General features: G+C 36.7%; 1 protein-coding gene across 18 annotated transcripts in view; it reads left to right on the plus strand.

The window, feature by feature from the left end:
* Positions 1-19,674, plus strand: part of SYNE1 (spectrin repeat containing nuclear envelope protein 1) — a 530,910-nt gene that overhangs the window by 212,544 nt on the left and 298,692 nt on the right. For all 18 annotated transcript variants that reach the window (XM_050786838.1, XM_050786854.1, XM_050786847.1 and 15 more), the window contains 8 exons: positions 1,983-2,210; positions 2,607-2,705; positions 4,762-4,949; positions 5,339-5,462; positions 7,615-7,781; positions 13,442-13,595; positions 15,805-16,433; positions 19,276-19,455. In XM_050786838.1, coding sequence (XP_050642795.1) covers positions 1,983-2,210; positions 2,607-2,705; positions 4,762-4,949; positions 5,339-5,462; positions 7,615-7,781; positions 13,442-13,595; positions 15,805-16,433; positions 19,276-19,455 — 1,769 coding nt within the window. The remainder of the gene's footprint in view (positions 1-1,982; positions 2,211-2,606; positions 2,706-4,761; positions 4,950-5,338; positions 5,463-7,614; positions 7,782-13,441; positions 13,596-15,804; positions 16,434-19,275; positions 19,456-19,674) is intronic.

Raw genomic sequence — 19,674 nt, forward strand, 5'->3', positions numbered from 1 at the left:
AACATATTTACTCTTTCTATAACTCATTTACTATTATTTCCACCATTGTTCCAGAACTTCTGGAATGTATCAACTATCTAATGTCATGTCTTTGTTGTTCTCCAGAAAAAAAGATTACATATTTTCTTAAAATATGTATTCACTCGTCTATTTTTATTTTATCAGACTAGAAATACATTTCAATACATCCAATAAGGCACTTTTTAAACTATCTAAAATATATAAGTGAATATGAACACCAGGGAAAAGATATTTGCTAGAAATAAGCAAAGTTACAGTGGAATACACTGTCCTGTGGAAATTGGTCTATTAGGTTCATGTTTTATTTCCAAACAGAAGACTACGTTACAGGAAATGTTTAAAATATAGTAACACTTGTGATAGTGTTTTCCCTTTAAAACGATCTTAGGATTAAAAGTAATGAAGCATTTGCCTTGTTGGAAGACAAATACACTAAGCCCATTTTTGTTCATTACTACATGCCATTTCAAATGACTGATGTCTTATTCCTAACTTATAATTGATAAATGATAAGAACATATGCTGGGTTCATCTTCCATCTTCTTCTCTTGAATAGGTTTATTTTTACCACAATCCAACAATATGATTGAGTGATTTGTATATATGAATTTGTTGATGGCAAGTATTACTCTAATAACTAAGAGCTCTGTTCTTAACTAAGTTTGTTTCACCGATGTGTTATAAGCAACTAGAACAATTATTAGTGCTTTATAGACAACCTATATTTTTTAAATTTATGATTAATTTTTCTAAAAAATATAATCTTAAAAAACAGCAAAACAAAGAAAGCCTGTATTAATGCTCAAATAACAAATATTGATGAGATACACCACTTCATTCATTCATATGAAAAATAAAAATACGTGATGCGTATCCAACATTTAATCGTATGTAAATTATTTCTGATTGTCTCAGCTAGAGAGAAATTATTTCCGACTATGGTGTCTCATCTAGACAGAAGTCAAAACTTTATTTTTCTCTAGGATAATAGTATTTTCTATTTAAATTATCTGAAACTGAGACTTGGCTGAATTTTTTATGTATTTTGATTGAATAATTTGGCACTTTTTCTCAGAGAAATAATTTTCATCTTCTTATATACAAACAAGCTTCTATGTTTGTGAGAGACACTCCACAGACACACATAAAACACATGTGCACATGCACACATTTCCTTAATAGTTACCAGTATTTTTCAGGTGTTGGCTAAGATGTAAAATGTCCTTTCTTCCCCCAGTTGAAATAAATTGAAATGACAGTATGTGGGCTTTTCCCTGTCAAGTACATAGCAATGAAGTCCCTCAATCAGCAGCCTCAGCATCACATGGGGATTTGTTAGAAATGAAAATTCTTGAGCCCCACCTTAGACTTAGTAAGTCTGAATCCTGGAGAATAGGGACCAGATGGTCCTAATGCATTCTAGCTTTGGAAACCACTGGCATCAAGAATAGATGACAAGTTTGAAAAAGGAAAATTGCTTTTAGGTAGGTGTGCAGTTATTAAACCTTTTAGTAACATATAAAATACTCAACTACATTTTAGAAAAATAAATGAATGTCAATATTTAGCATTCTAATGGGTTACTGAAACACAGTGCTTTCCCAGCTCAGTTAATTAAAACGCCTAATTTATAACATAAACAGATAATTCTCTGTACCTTCAGAGATACTGTAAGTGTCCCAGAGACATCTCCTTGCTTACTTCACTGCAAGCAAGAGTAGCTATTTCTCCTTATTCTCTATCCAGCAAGCACACCCCCAACCCCCATCACTGTATTTTGCAGACATTTTCGGCATGTCTCATCTCCCCAAGCACATGGTGTTTACTCATAGCTGCGCTCTAACCATCCAAGTCTTCAAATATCAGTTAAGGAAATATTCCCTCTTTGCAGATAATTGTATCATTTCAGGAAGGCAAGCTTGCTCAGCCTACATTGTCATTTTTCTTGTTTTAACTATTAGGTCACAATTCAGGAAATAGAAAGTAAGCTTAGCAGCATTGTAGGATTAGAAGAAGAAGCGCAGTCTTTTGCTCAATTTGTTACCACTGGAGAATCTGCTCGAATTAAAGCCAAGTTGACACAAATAAGAAGATACTGGGAAGAGCTTCGAGAGCATGCACAGTGTCTGGAAGGAACAATCTTGGGACATTTATCTCAGCAGCAAAAGTTTGAAGAGAACCTTAGAAAGGTAAGAATTGGTTCACCTATACTTAAGTTTACATATTTCACATTGTATTTGTGGTAAATGCAATAAATACTTTACAAATAGTGGAATAAGAAAAAGACATACTTTGTCAATCATCTAACAAGGTGTCAATGATGAGTAAATTTATAATTATTTATATGGCACCTTTTTTAGTGGCATGTGAGAATGTTACACATTGTGTTCAGTTAGTCATTAAGACAGTTATTTTCCTTTCAAATAATGAGACACATTGATTTTAGATGTTTAAAGAATGCATGCATTTTATAATTACATTAAAAGTTATCCATAAAAGGTAGATACGCCATTTTCTCAGTAACATTTTTTTGCCTGGCTATGTGTTTTTCCCACTGTTATTTTTATATTGCACCCATGTTTTAGATCCAGCAATCTGTGTCTGAATTTGAAGATAAACTTGCTGTTCCAATTAAAATATGTTCTTCAGCTACAGAAACATACAAAGTTCTTCAAGAACATATGGTAAGAGTATGCTTCAACATTTCTACTATTTACCAACTTAAATTTTGACAATTCCCACTTGAAAAGAAAATACAGTAAACTTTTTAAGAGAATTGAAATTGGAAAAATGTTTATATGAGTGGAGTAAGTATATAGATTTAATGTATTCACCTTATATAATACAAGACAGGTAAGGATGTGAATAAATTTTCATTAAAGATGCATATTAAAGGAGTATTCATTTCAAATGTATTTCTCTCTTTTAATTAGAATGAGTAACATTTTTAGAGCTTAGCTTTAATAAACCCTGTTACCTCTTGCCAGCATTATAAAAAAGTACGTGTGCAAGGAAAAAATATGTATGTATAGCTGTCTTCAGATTTTAACCCACTGTACTCAGATGTTTAAGGAATATATCCTCACTGACCAGTTTCCAACAAATGGCTTTTGTCATCATTGTGAATCTTCTGCAAGGCAACAAACAGATGGCTCTGGCAGAATTTAGGGGGAGGAACAAAAGGGGAGAATTATTCACAAAGAAATACTACCATATGTTAATTAATAAACAAAAATACGAATATGATTCCTATCGCACGTTCATGTGTGCAAACATTTGTAAAGGTGTACGTAATAGAAAACAAACCATTGACAAAGGCACTTCTGGAAGGGGGAGTGAGATTTCTATTGTTTAAATATTTATAATGAGAATACACATCTGTGTTACTTATTTGTAATTTCTTTATACAAAAAATGAGGAAAAGTAGGAGAATTCAGTGTGATGAAATTATTTTTATAGACAACTAAGTTAATAATGGAGGACCAAAGAGACTAATATTCTATTTTTCCAATATTTAGATTTCCTAAAGCAAGTTGTTTTTCTGTGTCTTGATTTTCTAATCTGTAAAATGAAGGTAATGAAAAAACATACCTCTTAGGGTTCTCAGGAAGATGGAATGAGTCAATGCATGGGAAGCAGGTAATGCAGGGCCTGCCACATTCTGAGGCACTGTGTAGCTATTATTATTATTATTACTATTGAGATAGCAGCTTCTTCAGCCATAACTCTTTTTATATGTATTTTTTGTAGTGTTTATAGCATGTTACATGTGGGTTTCATGAGTTAAGAATAGTTTTTAAATACAGATCTAGCATAAAGTCACTAATAATCTTTACAAGTTATCTAAATTGTTTAAATACATATTTAGCATAAAGTCACTAATAATCTTCACAAGTTATCTAAATTGTTAAGGGAAAGTTGAAAGTTTTCAGATAAATAGCAGCGCATTCTTGTTTGGAGAAGTGTCTCCATTTTCATTTTTTATTTCTGTATTTATGAAGTCACTTTCTTCTCATTTTCACTCTGTCTTGCTGCAAATCATGGGCACAGACCTTTTAAAAATATATTTAACTTGGCCGGGCGCGGTGGCTCAAGCTTGTAATCCCAGCACTTTGGGAGGCCGAGACGGGCGGATCACGAGGTCAGGAGATCGAGACCATCCTGGCTAACACGGTGAAACCCCGTCTCTACTAAAAAATACAAAAAACTAGCCGGGCGAGGTGGCGGGCGGGCGCCTGTGGTCCCAGCTACTCCGGAGGCTGAGGCAGGAGAATGGCGTAAACCCGGGAGGCGGAGCTTGCAGTGAGCTGAGATCCGGCCACTGCACTCCAGCCTGCGCGACAGAGCCAGACTCCGTCTCAAAAAAAAAAAAAAAATATATATATATATATATATATATATTTAACTTTTATGTGTTTTGGGGGGTGCACATGTGATAATTTAATACATTCATATAATTTGTAAAAGTAAAATCAGTGGAATTGGGACCTTCATCACCTAAAATATTTGTGTTTTATTTATGCAAGAAACATTCAGACTATTTTCTAGCTATAGTCCCCTGCTAATGTATTGAACACTAAGTCTTATTTCTTCTATCAACTGTATATTTGTACCCATTCTTAGTACCATTCTTGTCTATTATGACTGAGAGAAAACATTTTGCAATGATGGGTGTCAAAGAAAGATGCAGGCCTCATTGGCTCTTTTGCTTTCATTGTATTCTTCTCACACTCTTCTTAGGATCTCTGCCAGGCCCTGGAGTCACTGAGCAGCCTGATCACCACCTTCTCAGCCAGTGCCAGGAAGGTTGTGAACAGAGACTCCTGTGTTCAGGAGGCTGCGGCTCTACAGCACCAATATGAGAACACCCTACGGAGGGCGAAGGAGAGACAGACTGCACTGGAGAATCTGCTGGCCCACTGGCAGAGGTGAGCAGCATTTTTCCTTGAGTTGCTGCCACTATTAAATAGGAAATTCTAGATTAGCAGTTCTATATGTGATGGGGAATAATTATCCTACATGCAAAACACATGAACTTGTGTGTCTACTGTAGGAAACTCTTGATCTTTGTTATAAGGCAAAGATTCCTGAGAGTGGAGAGGATGTATATGGATCTTTACATATTATCCAATATAAACGTGAATGCAGGGACGCACATGAAAACGAACGGAGTGATTTTTGTGCTGACACATCTAAGACTGAGATAACTGAGACTGTATTTGCTATGGTTTGTGTTGGACCCTCCAACTTCAGAAAGGTTTAATCTCCTAGTATGACAATTTTCAATGAATTTGTTTCTGTTCTCTACTTCCTTTAGGCTAGAGAAAGAACTATCATCCTTTTTGACCTGGTTAGAGCGGGGTGAAGCTATAGCCAGTTCCCCAGAAATGGACATTTCTGCAGACAGAGTCAAAGTGGAAGGTGAACTTCAGTTAATCCAGGCAAGTTCAAGGAAGTGTGAGGAAGGAAAAATAAAATGCTTTTTGTTACAGTTACATTATTTAAAAAAATAAAATAATGAAATAAATAAACGTGTATCTCCCTTCTTGCTTTCGTTTTGTGATTCCCGAAGCATCATTTGACATTAGGGTGTTCCAAAAAGAAGAAAGCAACCATGACCTGAAAGGGAGAGAAACTGACAATGAGAACTTTGTGATGATCAATTTCCGTGATGTGTTAGAAAATCCTGTAATGTAATGTCTGGCATCTGAATAACATGCTTTGGCTAAAGGAGTTGAGGAAAGGTTGGGTGGGAATATAGATGAAAGAGGTTGGCTATCAGTTCATAATTTCTGAGGCTGGAAATAGATATAATCTCTTTACTCTTGTAATTATATGAATTTTGGGCAATAAATGGTGTTCTTTTAAAGAAATAAGTAATAGAATGTAGAAAGAAGTTGCGGTAATGATTATTCTCCTGGAAGACAAAAAAATGAATGAGCACAAATGTAGGTAATAAGTACAATGACAAAGTTTATTTCATACTTGAGGAAGTCAATTATTTAAACTCAAAGAAAGAAAATCTTTGAGTATAATTGAAGCTAAAGGCAATGTTACTGATTTCTAGAGATTAATAACTTGCTTCAAATGATGCTATCTATGCTGGAAAATTCAACAGTCAAAATTGCGTCTCAAAAGAGATTTATTTTATTACAGATTTATACTCCAAATTCCTCCCATCAACTATTATAAGATGTTTAGGAGGAAGCTACATTCTTTTGCCTCTTGTAATTGCGTCTCTGAAAACTCTGTCACCAGTGTCTGTAGCATCGGAATCTGTTGCCCCACCTTTAAATGTTCTCCTTCCTTGACTTGGGGGGTACTCCATTCTTCTGGTTCTTCTGCCTTTCTGGTTTATTAAACACTGATTTCTGCACTCATCTTCCACAAAGTCCCTTCTCAGAAACCTGTAATGACTGTTTCTTGCCCTGAGCATAAAGGGCAATCCTGATCTGCAATCTGGTTCCTGTCTTCTTTCAAATACACACGGGGTGTTCCCAGAGGGGACATCACAGGTCTTTTCCTTATAAATGAGGAAATTGACATAAATCTAAGTGGGCATGTCAAACTGTTGTTGCACATCTCCACGTGGAAACTGAGTGCCATATGACTGAGAGGACTACAGACTCTGTTACTCCTGCATCCTGACATTGCATCAAGTAAGGTGGCCTCACCTCGTGGGCTGGACCTGACTTGTGCATTCCCACCTCCTGGCTCTGCATCCTGCGCTGTTTCTTTGCTTTGTACCCAGCGTAAGTTGCAGTTCTGCTTTATGATCTTATCTGTCATCCACAGGCTGTGCACTCCTTCCTCTAATCCCTTTAGCAATCTTGCTTGTATCACATATGTGGCCTCACTAGGAAGGGAAGGAGAGCATTTTGACAAGCATCTACTTACTATCTGCTGTGCCATACCTATCATTTCGCTTAACATCTTTTTTTATTATTATTAACTATCTATTGGAGTGTTTATATTTTATCTCTTGTTAGGTAGGAGACACAACTTTTATGCACCTCACAGCACCTAAGAGATTCATTACCTGATTATGTTTTAAAATGAAGGAGTTCTGTTGCTTAAAAGCAAAATGAAGAGCCCCTAAGTTCTCCAGTTTGGCCTAATCTGGTCTCTAAATAGAGAGGGAGAACATGTCCCAGGCTAGAATTGCATCTCTCTTATTGTTAGCCGTGCACTGAGTCTCTCCAGCAATAATTTTTCTTTGATTCTCTTTGCCTACTCAGTCTCTTAGTTGTGAAAGAAATTCTACAGCTTCTAGATTTGCCTAACTTATAACTCAGACTCCAGAAAACTTATTCAGGTTCTAGTCGCATTGTATTACTTGATTTAGAAATGGATCCACTTCACCTTTAATGGAATGGAACCAAATTCCATTAAAGGTTAAGTGGATGAACCAAATTCCATTAAAGGTTAAGTGGATCCATTTCTAAATCAAGTAATAAAAACTCTCTTCAGCCTGGCCCCGATGACTTACATTTCGCAAGAATGCAAATCCTTTGGACAACAGCCCCCTGTGTCACATGGTCCTTACTTTTCAGTCCTGTTGGGATGAGATCTGTAATGTCTTGTATTTTTCAGGCACTGCAAAATGAAGTTGTATCCCAGGCCTCATTCTATAGCAAACTTTTGCAATTAAAGGAATCATTGTTCTCAATAGCCTCCAAAGATGATGTGAAAATGGTGAAACTACATTTGGAGCAGTTGGATGAGAGATGGAGAGATTTACCACAGATAATTGACAAAAGGTTGGTTCTAAAAGATAAATCTTCTAATATTGTTAATTTTTTTAAATGATGAGCATGTAAATTAAGAAAGCATAGTTTTGTTTACTTTTATTTAACTTGGCTACTCACCTGATAACTACAGAAGGGAAGAAAACTTTTATTTTGAAAATCAAGATCCACAAAACTGAGCATTTCTGATGAATCCCAATTCACAATTTAGTCTAAAATAAGGGCAAGTGATTAAATCATTTGAAATAGATTAAAGAGAGTAGGATTGCTAATGCTGTATTATTTATTGCTTAAGCTGTTTTGTATAGGAAAAAAAATGGTACCTAAAATTTTATCTCACATGACATTTCTCAACCAGAGGCATTTTATACACATATGCTAGTCCATTTCATTTTAGTATAGATATTTTGGAGACAGCAAGGGAAATTATTGATAAATGGAAGAAAAAACTGGATTAAATCTTAATTAACTAGGTGATTAACAACTGGCATCTATCCCTTTCCAATATACTAGAAAACAAATTTTCTCTTTAAGTTGATGTTGATCACCTGTGTGATCTTAGGCATTTAACCTTTCCGCCCTTTTAAAAAATTCATTCATTCAGCAAATATTTCCTGAGTTTCCACAATGAGTAGCATACTCTTGTATGTGCTGAGAATCGCAACAATAAATAGTTTCATCCTTTGCTTTCATGGAGCTTATATTTATTCTATTATTTATTTATTCCTGTATTCAGTCAATCAACAAATATATATCAGGTGCCTGCTGCGTACAAGGTACCATATCAGACACCAAAAGCCATAAAAATAAATAAAACCTAACCCCAAATAATTTACCGATTAGTGTGGGAATAATGAGGGGTGAACACGAAATATTACAGGATCAAAAAAAGGGACATTTGAATGGGCTCAGAAATTTACAGAAAGATTTGATGCCACCTCTTGAAAGGTGAGCAATTATCTGTAAAACAAAGCAATATCTGCCCTCTGCCTATCCCTTAGAGGGAAAGTAAAGGACTTTTAAAGTGATACCAATGTGTGAAAGCATTGAAAATATAATGCATGCATATAAGGATAATGTGTAGAAGATTTTGTAAATATTAAAATGTGAAAACTGATTTAAAAGTTGAACTTTGGATACAAACCATTTTAATAAATACTAGTTTTGATTAAGGTATTATTTTTAATACATTTAGTTTCTGATCTCCAATCGCCTACTATTTATTAACTAATTCATTTGTTACACACACATTGATTGGTCCCTGATGATATCCCAGGCACCTTTTTAGGTGCTGAGGATACAGCAGTAAGCAAGGCAGTTACCGTCCATGTGTGGAGAGAGGGGAGGAAGGAGCTAGGTGGAAAATAAATACATAACTAAACAAGTAAACAAACAAGACGATTTAAGGTACTGTTCAGGATTATGAAGACAACAAAACAGGGTAGCATGGCAGGGACTGCAGGATGGTGTATCTTTAGAATTGGGGTCAAACAATGCCTCTCTGGGGAGATGACATCTGATTAAGATCTGTGGGCTGTGCAGGAAGCAGACCTACACAGGCAAAGGGAGCAAAAATGGCAAAAGCTCTAAGGCAGTAATGAGTTGATTTTATCGGGAGACAGAGAGGTCAGTGGGAATGTGAGGCAGAACTGTCAGATGAGACCAGATAAGTAGAAGATGTGAGGTTTCTTGTAGACCACAGTAAGGAGTTTGGGGTTTTGCCTTCTTAAGTGCAATGGGAAACCACCTAGTGTTTAAGCAGGACAGGGCATGCCCTGTTTACATGAAATCATGTCTACTTATTATCTAGAGAGTATATTGTAAGGAGGCAAAGGTGGGAGGGAGGAAGCCAGTTAGGAGGCTGTTGAAGGTCAGGCAAGATGTGAAGAGGTTTAGACCAGGATGACGGCAGTGGAACTGGAGGGAAGAGCACAGAATCAATGTATAGTGTGTGTTGGCAGGGAGGGAGGAGTGGGGGGATTGCAGGGCCAAGGCCCTTGGCCCTCTGGAGGTTAGAAAATCACTGACATGAGGCAGGTTAATAGAAAAGGAATTTAAATTTATTTAATGTATACACACAGGAGTCTTCAGAATGGACACCCAACCTCCATTGACATACAAAATATATACCATATTGAGGTTACAGAAAGATTGTGAGCTCAGAAAATGGCCCAAAACAGGTTTTCATGGTAATACAGGTTATTGGAGGGAGAAAGGAAGAGGCTTGGCTAGCAAAACTGGACTTGCAATGTAAATGAAACCTCACAGGTACAGCCCTCAAAGAGAATAGACGGTAAAGGTCTCTTTCAGGTCTTCATGGTGTTTGACTCTCAGTTCATATTTCCTAGATCTGGACAAAGGCAGGGCTAGCTCATTAGTGCAGATTCTCTACAGATCTACAGAAGCAAGTTTACCCCCTCCCCTGCCCCCCGTAAAAGACAGTTTTGCAGGGCCATTTCGGAATTTGTTGAAGAAATACATTTTGGAGTCAAGTATTTTTATTTCCTTCAGATCCCATTTTGAAACTTAAAAAACGTTTTCACATTTTAAAAGCTAAATGGAAAGTTTTGAAGAGATTTGTGTTAAAGTTTGTTTGATAGAGGTTGGGTGCGATGGCTTATGCCCATAATCCCAGAGTTTTGGGAGGGCAAGGTGAGGGAATTGCTCGAGGCTGGGAGTTCAAGACCAGCCTGGGCAACATAGCAAGACTCCATCTCTACAAGGAATTTTTTAAAAAGTATCCAGGCATAGTGGCATGTACCTGTAGTCTCAGCTGCTCAGAAAGCTGAGGCAGGAGGATTGCTTGAGCCCAGGAGTTTGAAGTTATAGGGAGCCGTGATTACAGCACTGCACTGAAGCCTGGGTAACAGAGTGATACTTGGTCTCAATTTAAAAAAAAAAGAAAAAAACGTTATTTGATAGAGATAGACAAAGGAGTGGAAAAGCAAATTAAGATAAACAGAAAAAAAAAGCAAACTGAAATATGTTGTTCCATGTCTTCTTTAGTCAGTCTCTTAGTCCTGAGAATAGATCAGTTCAGTTAAATAGCTATGTCCCATTCCAGAAGGTGGCATTGCAAATGGACTGGGCCTCTATCTATGATGCAGGCAAACAGATCTTTAATAAGAAGCATTTCTAAGGAAACAGAAGAAAAACAAAGTTTAATATCTAGAGTAGTCTACAGACTTGTTTTTCTAGAGTTTGTGAAATATCTTCAGATTGCAGTAGTAATCTGAACAGATTTTTCTGGATTGTAGTTCAGTTCAGATGAACGGTCAAGTGAACTTTCTGAGAAGTCAGTATACCAGCAGGCACATAGGTTGTTTACTTACAAGTTTCTGTTATTTCTCACAAAGTTTAGCTGCCTAGCTTCAGTTTGTGGGGATTTAAGAAAAGCAGTTTTTGAGCATGGTGGCTCACACATGTAATCCCAGCATTTTGGGAGTCCGAGGCGGGTGGATTATCTGAGGTCAGGAGTTTGATACCAGCCTGGCCAATGTGGTGAAACCCTGTCTCTACTAATAATACAAAAATTAGCCAGGTGTGGTGGCAGGTGCCTGTAATCCCAGCTACGCAGGAGGCTGAGGCAGGAGAATCACTTGAATCTGGAAGGCAGAGATTGCAGTGAGCCAAGATCACACCATTGCAGTGCAGCCTGGGCAATAAGAGCGAAACTCCATCTCCATGAAATAAATAAATAAATAAATAAAATAAGGAAAACAGAAGGAAGATTTGGAAAACCTTAGTTGGAAACTTGTAGCCAGGAAAGATTCAGGATTCAGTCCAAATTGTGGGAAAATAATAAAAACTCAAAAACAATAAACAAAACTAGAATCTAATAACATGCATACTATAGTTTTTTAAAAACATATTTTTTCTCTCTCCAGCCCCCAATTTCTACCAAAGGCAAATCATAGTAGGACCAACTTATTTGCAAGATAAATTTTAGTCTTATTATACTTGGCCTAATTATCCATATAAAGTGCAGCAAGATTAGTGATTGGCCATACAGGCTTTTTAAAAATTGACTTTGCTGGTACATTTTTCATGAGAAATCTCAGAATAGACTTTCAAAAGTCTCTCAAGGTTAGCCAAACCAAAGGTTTATCTGTGCCTGCAGATAATCCGCATGAATTGGGTGAATTCCTTTCTTCTCAAGGTCCCAATATAACTTGAGATTCCTGGGCCTGTCAGAAAGTAAAGTTCTTTACCTACCACAGGTCAGGAACTTTATAAAGGCATCACATAGAGAAGTATAAAGCCAGTCTTCCCAAAGGGCTTTTCATTGGTTCTATAAAGTAATCTCAATTCCTCAAAGCAGTCTGATCAGCTCTGAAAATATGCCGTTCCAGTCAAAGCCTGGGTAAAATAACCAATGTTTCCAATTGTGTCCTATTACAAAACATATTCTTATTGAACTTACACAAATAACTATATTACCATACATTAAGAATACTCACAAATAGTTTCCGATTTCTGGAGAAATCAAATAGAGCGAAAAAATATGCTACGAATTTTGCTCACGGAAGTGTAGTTTGCCCGATTTGAAGTAAGCTATAGACAATTCAAAGAAAAAAAAGTTATCTTGACTTTGGAAAAGAAAACATAAAAAGAGTCAGCAATGTTTCAAACAAAACGCCACTAAAAAAAGTATTTCAGGCCTCTATTAGTTCAGTCCCATGTAATTAACTCTTGTTCTACTTAATGTTGAGTTAGCAAATCTCTTGAATGTATCCGCTTTTTAATGAGAGTCCTGGAAGTTTTTTCTTTTGAGAAAGAGTCTCACTCTCTTACCCAGACTGGAGTACAGTGGTGCGATCTCAGCTCACTGCACCCTCTGCCTCCTGGGTTCAAGCGATTCTCATGCCTCTGCCTCCTAAGTAGCTGGGATTATGGGTGTGCACCAGCACACCTGGCTAATTTTTGTATTTTTAGTAGAAATGGAGTTTTGCTGTGTTGGCCAGGCTGGTCTCAAACTCCTGACTTCAAGTGATCCACCTGCCTTGGCCTCCCAAATTGTTGGGATTACAGGCATGAGCCACTGCACCCAGCCATGGAAGTTTTTTCTTAGTCCAATAGCATAGTCTTTAAAGTTATCAGAAATCTGTATTTTGGAATACTTGTAAGAGTCCTTTCCATGAATTTCCTTAAAGAAAAAGCAAATTTTGAACTGCAGCTGACTATAAACCACTTTTTGAGAAGAATAAAAGTAAAACAATAATCATCTATGGATGACAAAAGTCTTAGGCCAGCCATGGTTAAAGACACAATTGATTAAAAAATTTGGTTACTTCCGTGGCACACAGCAATTTAACATAATGATAATTATTACTGATAACATATACTAAGGCATCAGAATTATAGGAATTTCATTCAATTTTGGAACACATGTTATACTCAGAGGGTATCCATAGATTAGATGTGCTTGTAAAGAAAGGAAAAGATGAAGAGTGCCTCATAGGGCCATCAGGGTGGATGGTGGCAATGTTCACTGAGACAGGGAAGATTGTGAGTAAAGCAGAGTTTTGGAAGTAAAAAATATCAAGAGGTATAGAGTGTTCATGTATGACAACATTGCTTTTGCCCTTGGGTTAGCTTAATTCCCAAAATATATCATTAATCCTTTCTGTTTACTTATGGGACATTTTAACTTTAATACTTTGTCTATGTAGGATTAATTTTCTTCAGTCTGTTGTTGCTGAACACCAGCAATTTGATGAGCTGCTGCTTTCCTTTTCTGTCTGGATTAAGCTGTTTCTCAGTGAATTACAAACTACTTCTGAGATTAGCATAATGGACCATCAAGTAGCTCTTACTCGGCACAAGGTAAAGTGTTTTTTTGTTTTTTTGTTTTTAAGATTGAAGAAGAATTTTTTCCTAAAAGAGAGTTCTCAAATTAAAAAGAGACGCAACATTTAAAAAAAGTTTAAATGGTGGGAATTTAACTTTTTATTTATATGAAAATGTTTTAATAATTGAGCATATGAGTTAAGGCAATGAATTATGCAGACAAATTAAGCAGATAAAGCCACTTCAGATAAAATTGGCAACCATCTTAAGAAACTCTCTCTTCATAGTGGAGCAAATGATTTCTAGGATAAAGTGACAAGAATGTCCATTTTTAAGCTTCCCAGTTTGTTTCATTTCAATACTGAAAACTAACACTGAATTCAAATACTTTAAGGATATAGTTTTTCTGAATTACTATTCAGCTTTAAAGTGATGTAAAGTTTATTTCCCTTCTTTATAAATTATGCATATGGAGGGGTGAAAAGATCTTTCTTCTGCCCTCTGAAGGTTCAATTAATTTGAATCTATGAAACGAACTGACAATAGACCAATTAACAGGAGAAATGGCAAACACATTTATTATGTGCATATTGTATGGGAGTCCCACAAAATATGAGGCTCTAAGAATAACTAGATGACTAAAGTTTTTATGTTATACAGAAAGAAATAGGAGCTGGGGCTTCAGGAGGGTAGTAGGGACAAGCTATGGGAGGGTGAGGGGAGGAAATGCACTATGAACAAAGGCTGTCTTATTATGCAGAAAAAGTTTCTCAGGTAGCATACTTCAGAATTACAGATGGCATCCTGTGCTGAAAGTCTCTCTGAGTGAGATGCCAGACCTTAAGGGACTTTCCTGTGAGTTATTCTTCCCTGGTTGATGATTATATTTCTTCTGGAGGAACTTGCCTTAGTCAGATAAAGGAGCATCAGGAAAAGCTCTTATTTGAATTTGCTGCTCCTCAGGTTTTCTCAGTTTAAAGTCCAAAGTGACATATTTTAGGGTGTAATTTTCTGAGTCCCCAACACATTATATCTATCCTAGCACCAGAAAACATTTGAAAATTCAGATATTGATTGTAAAGCATTGAAACAATGGAGATAAGCTACATAGTAAGCATACAGCAACATTTAACAACAGAGTATTTCATATTTATTGAGTGTTCACTCCTTGCTGGGTTCACTATTTGGTTTTGTGTCAGGGAAAAGCAACTTTCTTCTACCTTCAGGACAGGAGGTAGTTTTTACATCTTGGAGGAAGGTGCTCAGTGAATTTAGGCTCTACCCTCCAAAGAAACTGAGAGAGAGCAGATATTTTCACTGATGTTTACATTTCAAAGGGATGGCTCCCACATCCTTCAGAAAAATATTCCAGAGGTGGAAAAACTGGCCAGAGCTTCAAGAAGAGTTACATCTCAAAGGGGCAGAGAATGAATTCACAATTACAAATTTTCTAAAGTAAATACTCTAAGAAAAAAAAAGGTCGGGATCTGTAGTCAAAAGTAAGCTATCTGAAGTTTAGTAGTCAATCAGGGGGATCTTAAAGTCATTGTTGTCAAGATTAAGATAGGTGATAATTTCTATTTAATGGAAACCCCTGAGAATATTGCCAATTTTCTGCTAGATTTTAAACATGATTTATTGTGAGCTAGTCAAACTTCCTATACAGAAGTCTTGCATAAAATAAAACTCTGATTTGAAACTAATTTAATGGAAAAAGATGTCTTCATGGATTTTTGTCAACAGAAATTTTTAGTTAAAAAAATTAAACATTTAGATTTTTAAATTTTTAAATTTAAAATTTTTTACATACATGCATCTTTTAAAATTAAAAATTTTTAAAGTTGAAATATTAAAAATATGAGATATCTAAATACAAATATGTGTGTATAAATATATACCTATATGCATCTTTAAAATGTTAAAATTAAAATGTAAAATATATATAGGCATCTTTAAGAATCTTCCAATGTTTTCATTTCTTTTAACTAACAATTTCTATCCACAAAGAAATTTTTTTCACAGAATTAATTACATAGTGCCAAAACAGAGTTGTGTTTTATGTGAAATATGTGGATCAGCAAAACAGAAAATTTTGTGAATTTTCTAAGATTCACTGTAGGTGATCTTTAAGTACTATACTATCCATGGCACTTAAAACAGGTCTTCACATCACGAACCCTGTAGAATACCTCTGTCATGGACTGTAGTGTATCTGAGGAATCAATAACTCTCTCTTCCCTTCCAGGACCACGCAGCAGAAGTAGAGAGCAAAAAGGTTGAATTGCAGAGTCTGCAGGGTCACTTAGCAAAGTTGGGTTCTCTGGGCCGTGCTGAGGACCTCCACCTCCTGCAGGGCAAGGCTGAGGACTGCTTCCAGCTGTTTGAGGAGGCCAGCCAGGTTGTGGAGAGGCGGCAGCTTGCCCTGTCCCATTTGGCAGAATTCCTCCAGAGCCATGCCTCTCTGTCCGGCATTCTCCACCAGCTGAGGCAAACGGTGGAAGCAACCAACAGTATGAATAAGAACGAGTCTGATTTGATAGAAAAGGACCTCAATGATGCTCTTCAAGATGCTAAAGCATTAGAATCTGCTGCTGTCAGTCTCGATGGCATTCTTTCCAAAGCCCAATACCATCTGAAAAGTGGGAGCTCTGAGCAAAGGACTTCCTGCAGAGCCACGGCTGATCAGCTCTGTGGAGAGGTAGAAAGGATCCAGAACCTTCTGGGAACCAAGCAGAGTGAGGCAGATGCCCTGGCAGTGTTGAAAAAAGCATTCCAAGACCAGAAAGAGGAGCTTCTGAAAAGCATTGAGGACATTGAAGAAAGGACTGACAAAGAGCGACTGAAAGAACCTACCCGCCAAGCTCTTCAGCAGAGGTAAAGGAAACTGTCACTGCCACTTGTCTCTTTTCTTTTGTATTTGTTCTGGAATTAACTTTTATGCAAAACTTTATTAGTACCGTGAAAGGAAAATAAAAACTCAGGACCCCAATTCACTCTGCCAAAAGAAAGAAATTAAGCTGAGAGCTGAGTCATGCAAGAAGCGGCCTTTCGTTTTGTTCCTAAACAGATAGATACAGAGAAAAGGTTCAATATCTCCATAGGTAGCTGCTCTATGTTCACCTTATCTTAGGTAAAGTGCTGATTTACTGAGCACGAGATGAATTCATAATTGACTATTCCCTGTCTGCTTCTTTTCTCTTGCAACACACGGATTAACCTTCTCCTCTCTCTTTCCCCTCCAGCCCATTTTTCCCCTTTAAGTGTTGAAGCCCTCAAAATCATCTTTGGAGAAAGGTATAAACCACAGACTGTTTCTGTGATTTCATATTTATTTCTTCCAGGCATGTCCTTAACCCTGTCTCAGATACTTTTTGGTTTACAGTACCATATTTAGCAACTTCTATTTTTTTTTTTTTTTTTTTTTTTTTTACCAGTTTGAAGATAAGATTAATGACTAATTTGACACTTGAGAAGTACTAAAATTTCTTTGGATTTCTTAAGGATTTCCCTAAAGTCTTTTTATGAGCAAAGAATGTATAGATCTCATTATCTATTTTTAAATAATTTTTTACTGAGGGGAGAAAGGACTCATCTTCTGTAACGAGAATGAAGGCAGAAGAGAAAGGGAGTGATCCTAGTAGTTTTGGTGGTAAAAAGTATGAGGGAATTCCTCCCTGGTGGCTGAGAGCCTCTTGGTAGAGACTGATGCAAGCTCGTCAGTTCAGAGGAGAGGGCAGATGTTGGAGGAGAGAAAATGGTGTGAAACAGTTCTCTTGTAGAGGGTAGCTTAGGAGGGTGATGAGCTGTCATTTGAGCTCTGTGTTCATTTAAAGTGAAACCAATCAGCTTGGCAGAGTCATTCTCTACAACTACATTTAACTGTTTGCTTAGTGGTATGGAGAGGCAGAGGAGTGGGTTTAAGTAACCAAAGCTGAGCTTTTGTCAGGTGAGTCCATTTGAGAAACAAACAGGTCAAAGATAAGTTCCCTTAGTAAATTTGAGAAGTAACTGTTTTCTTAAAACTGTAGCCTTCTTTTCAATCTTTTTTTCTTCTTAATAGAACCTTCTGACTCCTGTTTTCAGGGCCACTTTCTCTTCCATTTTTTTTTCAGTGGGCAAAGAAACAACTGAAATGTATTCATGCCAAGGTATTCATGATTGATAAAGATTATGTTGTTCCTGACAAGACCATTGCTTGTTGTTTGCTTTTAACCAGAATCAAACATTAAGTTGAGGATTTAGTCAGATGATAGTGGAGTCAATATTAGGACTGGGCTCCTGAGATTATACCCTTTATAGGCAATAGATTATCTCATTAGTTTAGCAAATTTACAAAAGGGAATGATACTTGGGAAGAAAAAATAGCCTCCAGAATAAGGTGCCTAGTGTCACTCACCCTGGAAGCCAGCAGTATCATTGGTGCTGCAGGGTGGCATGGCCTTCTTAGGCCAAGCAGACAGGAGATCCTAAAATTGCCAGAGTAGAAAGCCCAGGTTGGGCTAAAGAGCCACATCAGTACCCACAACACTGCACTCACCAAAGTCACACATCGGGTACAGAAAATGTTATATTGAATTAATGGACTTATTTAAATTCCAGTCATACTAATGCTTCACTGTGCCACCTTGGGAAAACCTCTTCTCTTCTTGTAAGGTGGGGATAATGAGAACACGTGCCCCAGCCACCATCTTTTGGGAATTAAATGGGATAAAACATGCGGACTCATTTTGTGAACTCTGCAGACCTATATCAAACTGTAAGAATGAAGAATCAACAGCTGCCTCTATATGGCCACTTTTTTTTTCTTTGAAACAGGGTCGTGCTCTGTCACCCAGGCTAGAGTGCAGTGGTGCAGTCACAGTTCACTGTGGCCTCAAACTTTTGGACTCAAGTGATCCTCCAGCCTCAGCCTCCCACATAGCTGAGACTATACACATGTACCACCACACCCAGCTAAATTTAAAAACTATTTTTTTTTTTGTAGAAATAAGGTCTTGCTGTGTTGCCCAGGTTGGTCTTGAATTCCTGGTCTCAAGCAATTCTCCCACCTTGGCATCCCAAAATGCTGAGATTATGAACGTGAGCCACTGTGGCTGGTGATATGGCCACTTTTTTATAAATGCTCTGATATTAATAGATTAGAGACAAAAATGATCATTTCCTTATGGTAATCTTTTCAACAAGGTAGGTAATTTAAATTATATATATATAATATATATATATAATATATGTGTGTGTGTATATATATATAGCAGAGCTCAATAAAGCTAATATGATATTGAATGAAACAACTATAATCCTTAAACATTATTATTTACATGGATTGAACCTCATGACCCAGAAACATTTCTTACCAATGATTTTACAGTAAGTATTTACCTAGTTAGCCTATGAGATCAGCCTTAGTTTTGAAAATCTTATACCATCAAAGCAAAGTACAAAGAAAATACAAACTTAACAGAAGGTTGATGGTGAGTATTAAGAATGACTTTCAATGTTTTCTGAGGTACAGTCTGAGTTATTTTGCAAAATTAACTTTAAAAGTACCTTCATCCATTGATAAACATCAATTTAATTTCTGTGTTAAAAGTTTCTACTGTCTAAATAAGTAGAAACTTTATGGTTTCTGCTTTATGGTCTCATCATATACTTATGGAGAAGAAATTTGTTTACTACTTTTAGTAAATTCATAGGAAAATAACATTTTAATTCACAGGTTAAGAGTGTTTAATCAGCTAGAAGATGAATTGAATTCTCACGAGCATGAACTATGTTGGTTGAAAGACAAAGCCAAGCAAATTGCCCAGAAAGATGTAGCTTTTGCACCTGAAGTTGACAGGGAGATAAACCGCTTAGCAGTCACCTGGGATGATACCAAAAGACTAATTCATGAAAAGTAAGTCAAAACCCACCCAGTTCTTGTTTTTAGCTTCCCACTTATTTTGTGACATTGGGACATTGCCTGTTTTGCATTGATGTGATCAGTAGTTAAATATATTTTACCATTTTAGGTATTCTGTGTCACTTTCATAACATTGAAAATTTACTTATTTCTACAGAACTTTATTGAGAATGTTGCTTTGAGATAACAATTATAGGCCAGGCACGGTGGCTC

Source organism: Macaca thibetana, chromosome 4, assembly GCF_024542745.1.
Source record: "Macaca thibetana thibetana isolate TM-01 chromosome 4, ASM2454274v1, whole genome shotgun sequence".
Lineage (NCBI taxonomy): Eukaryota > Metazoa > Chordata > Mammalia > Primates > Cercopithecidae > Macaca > Macaca thibetana.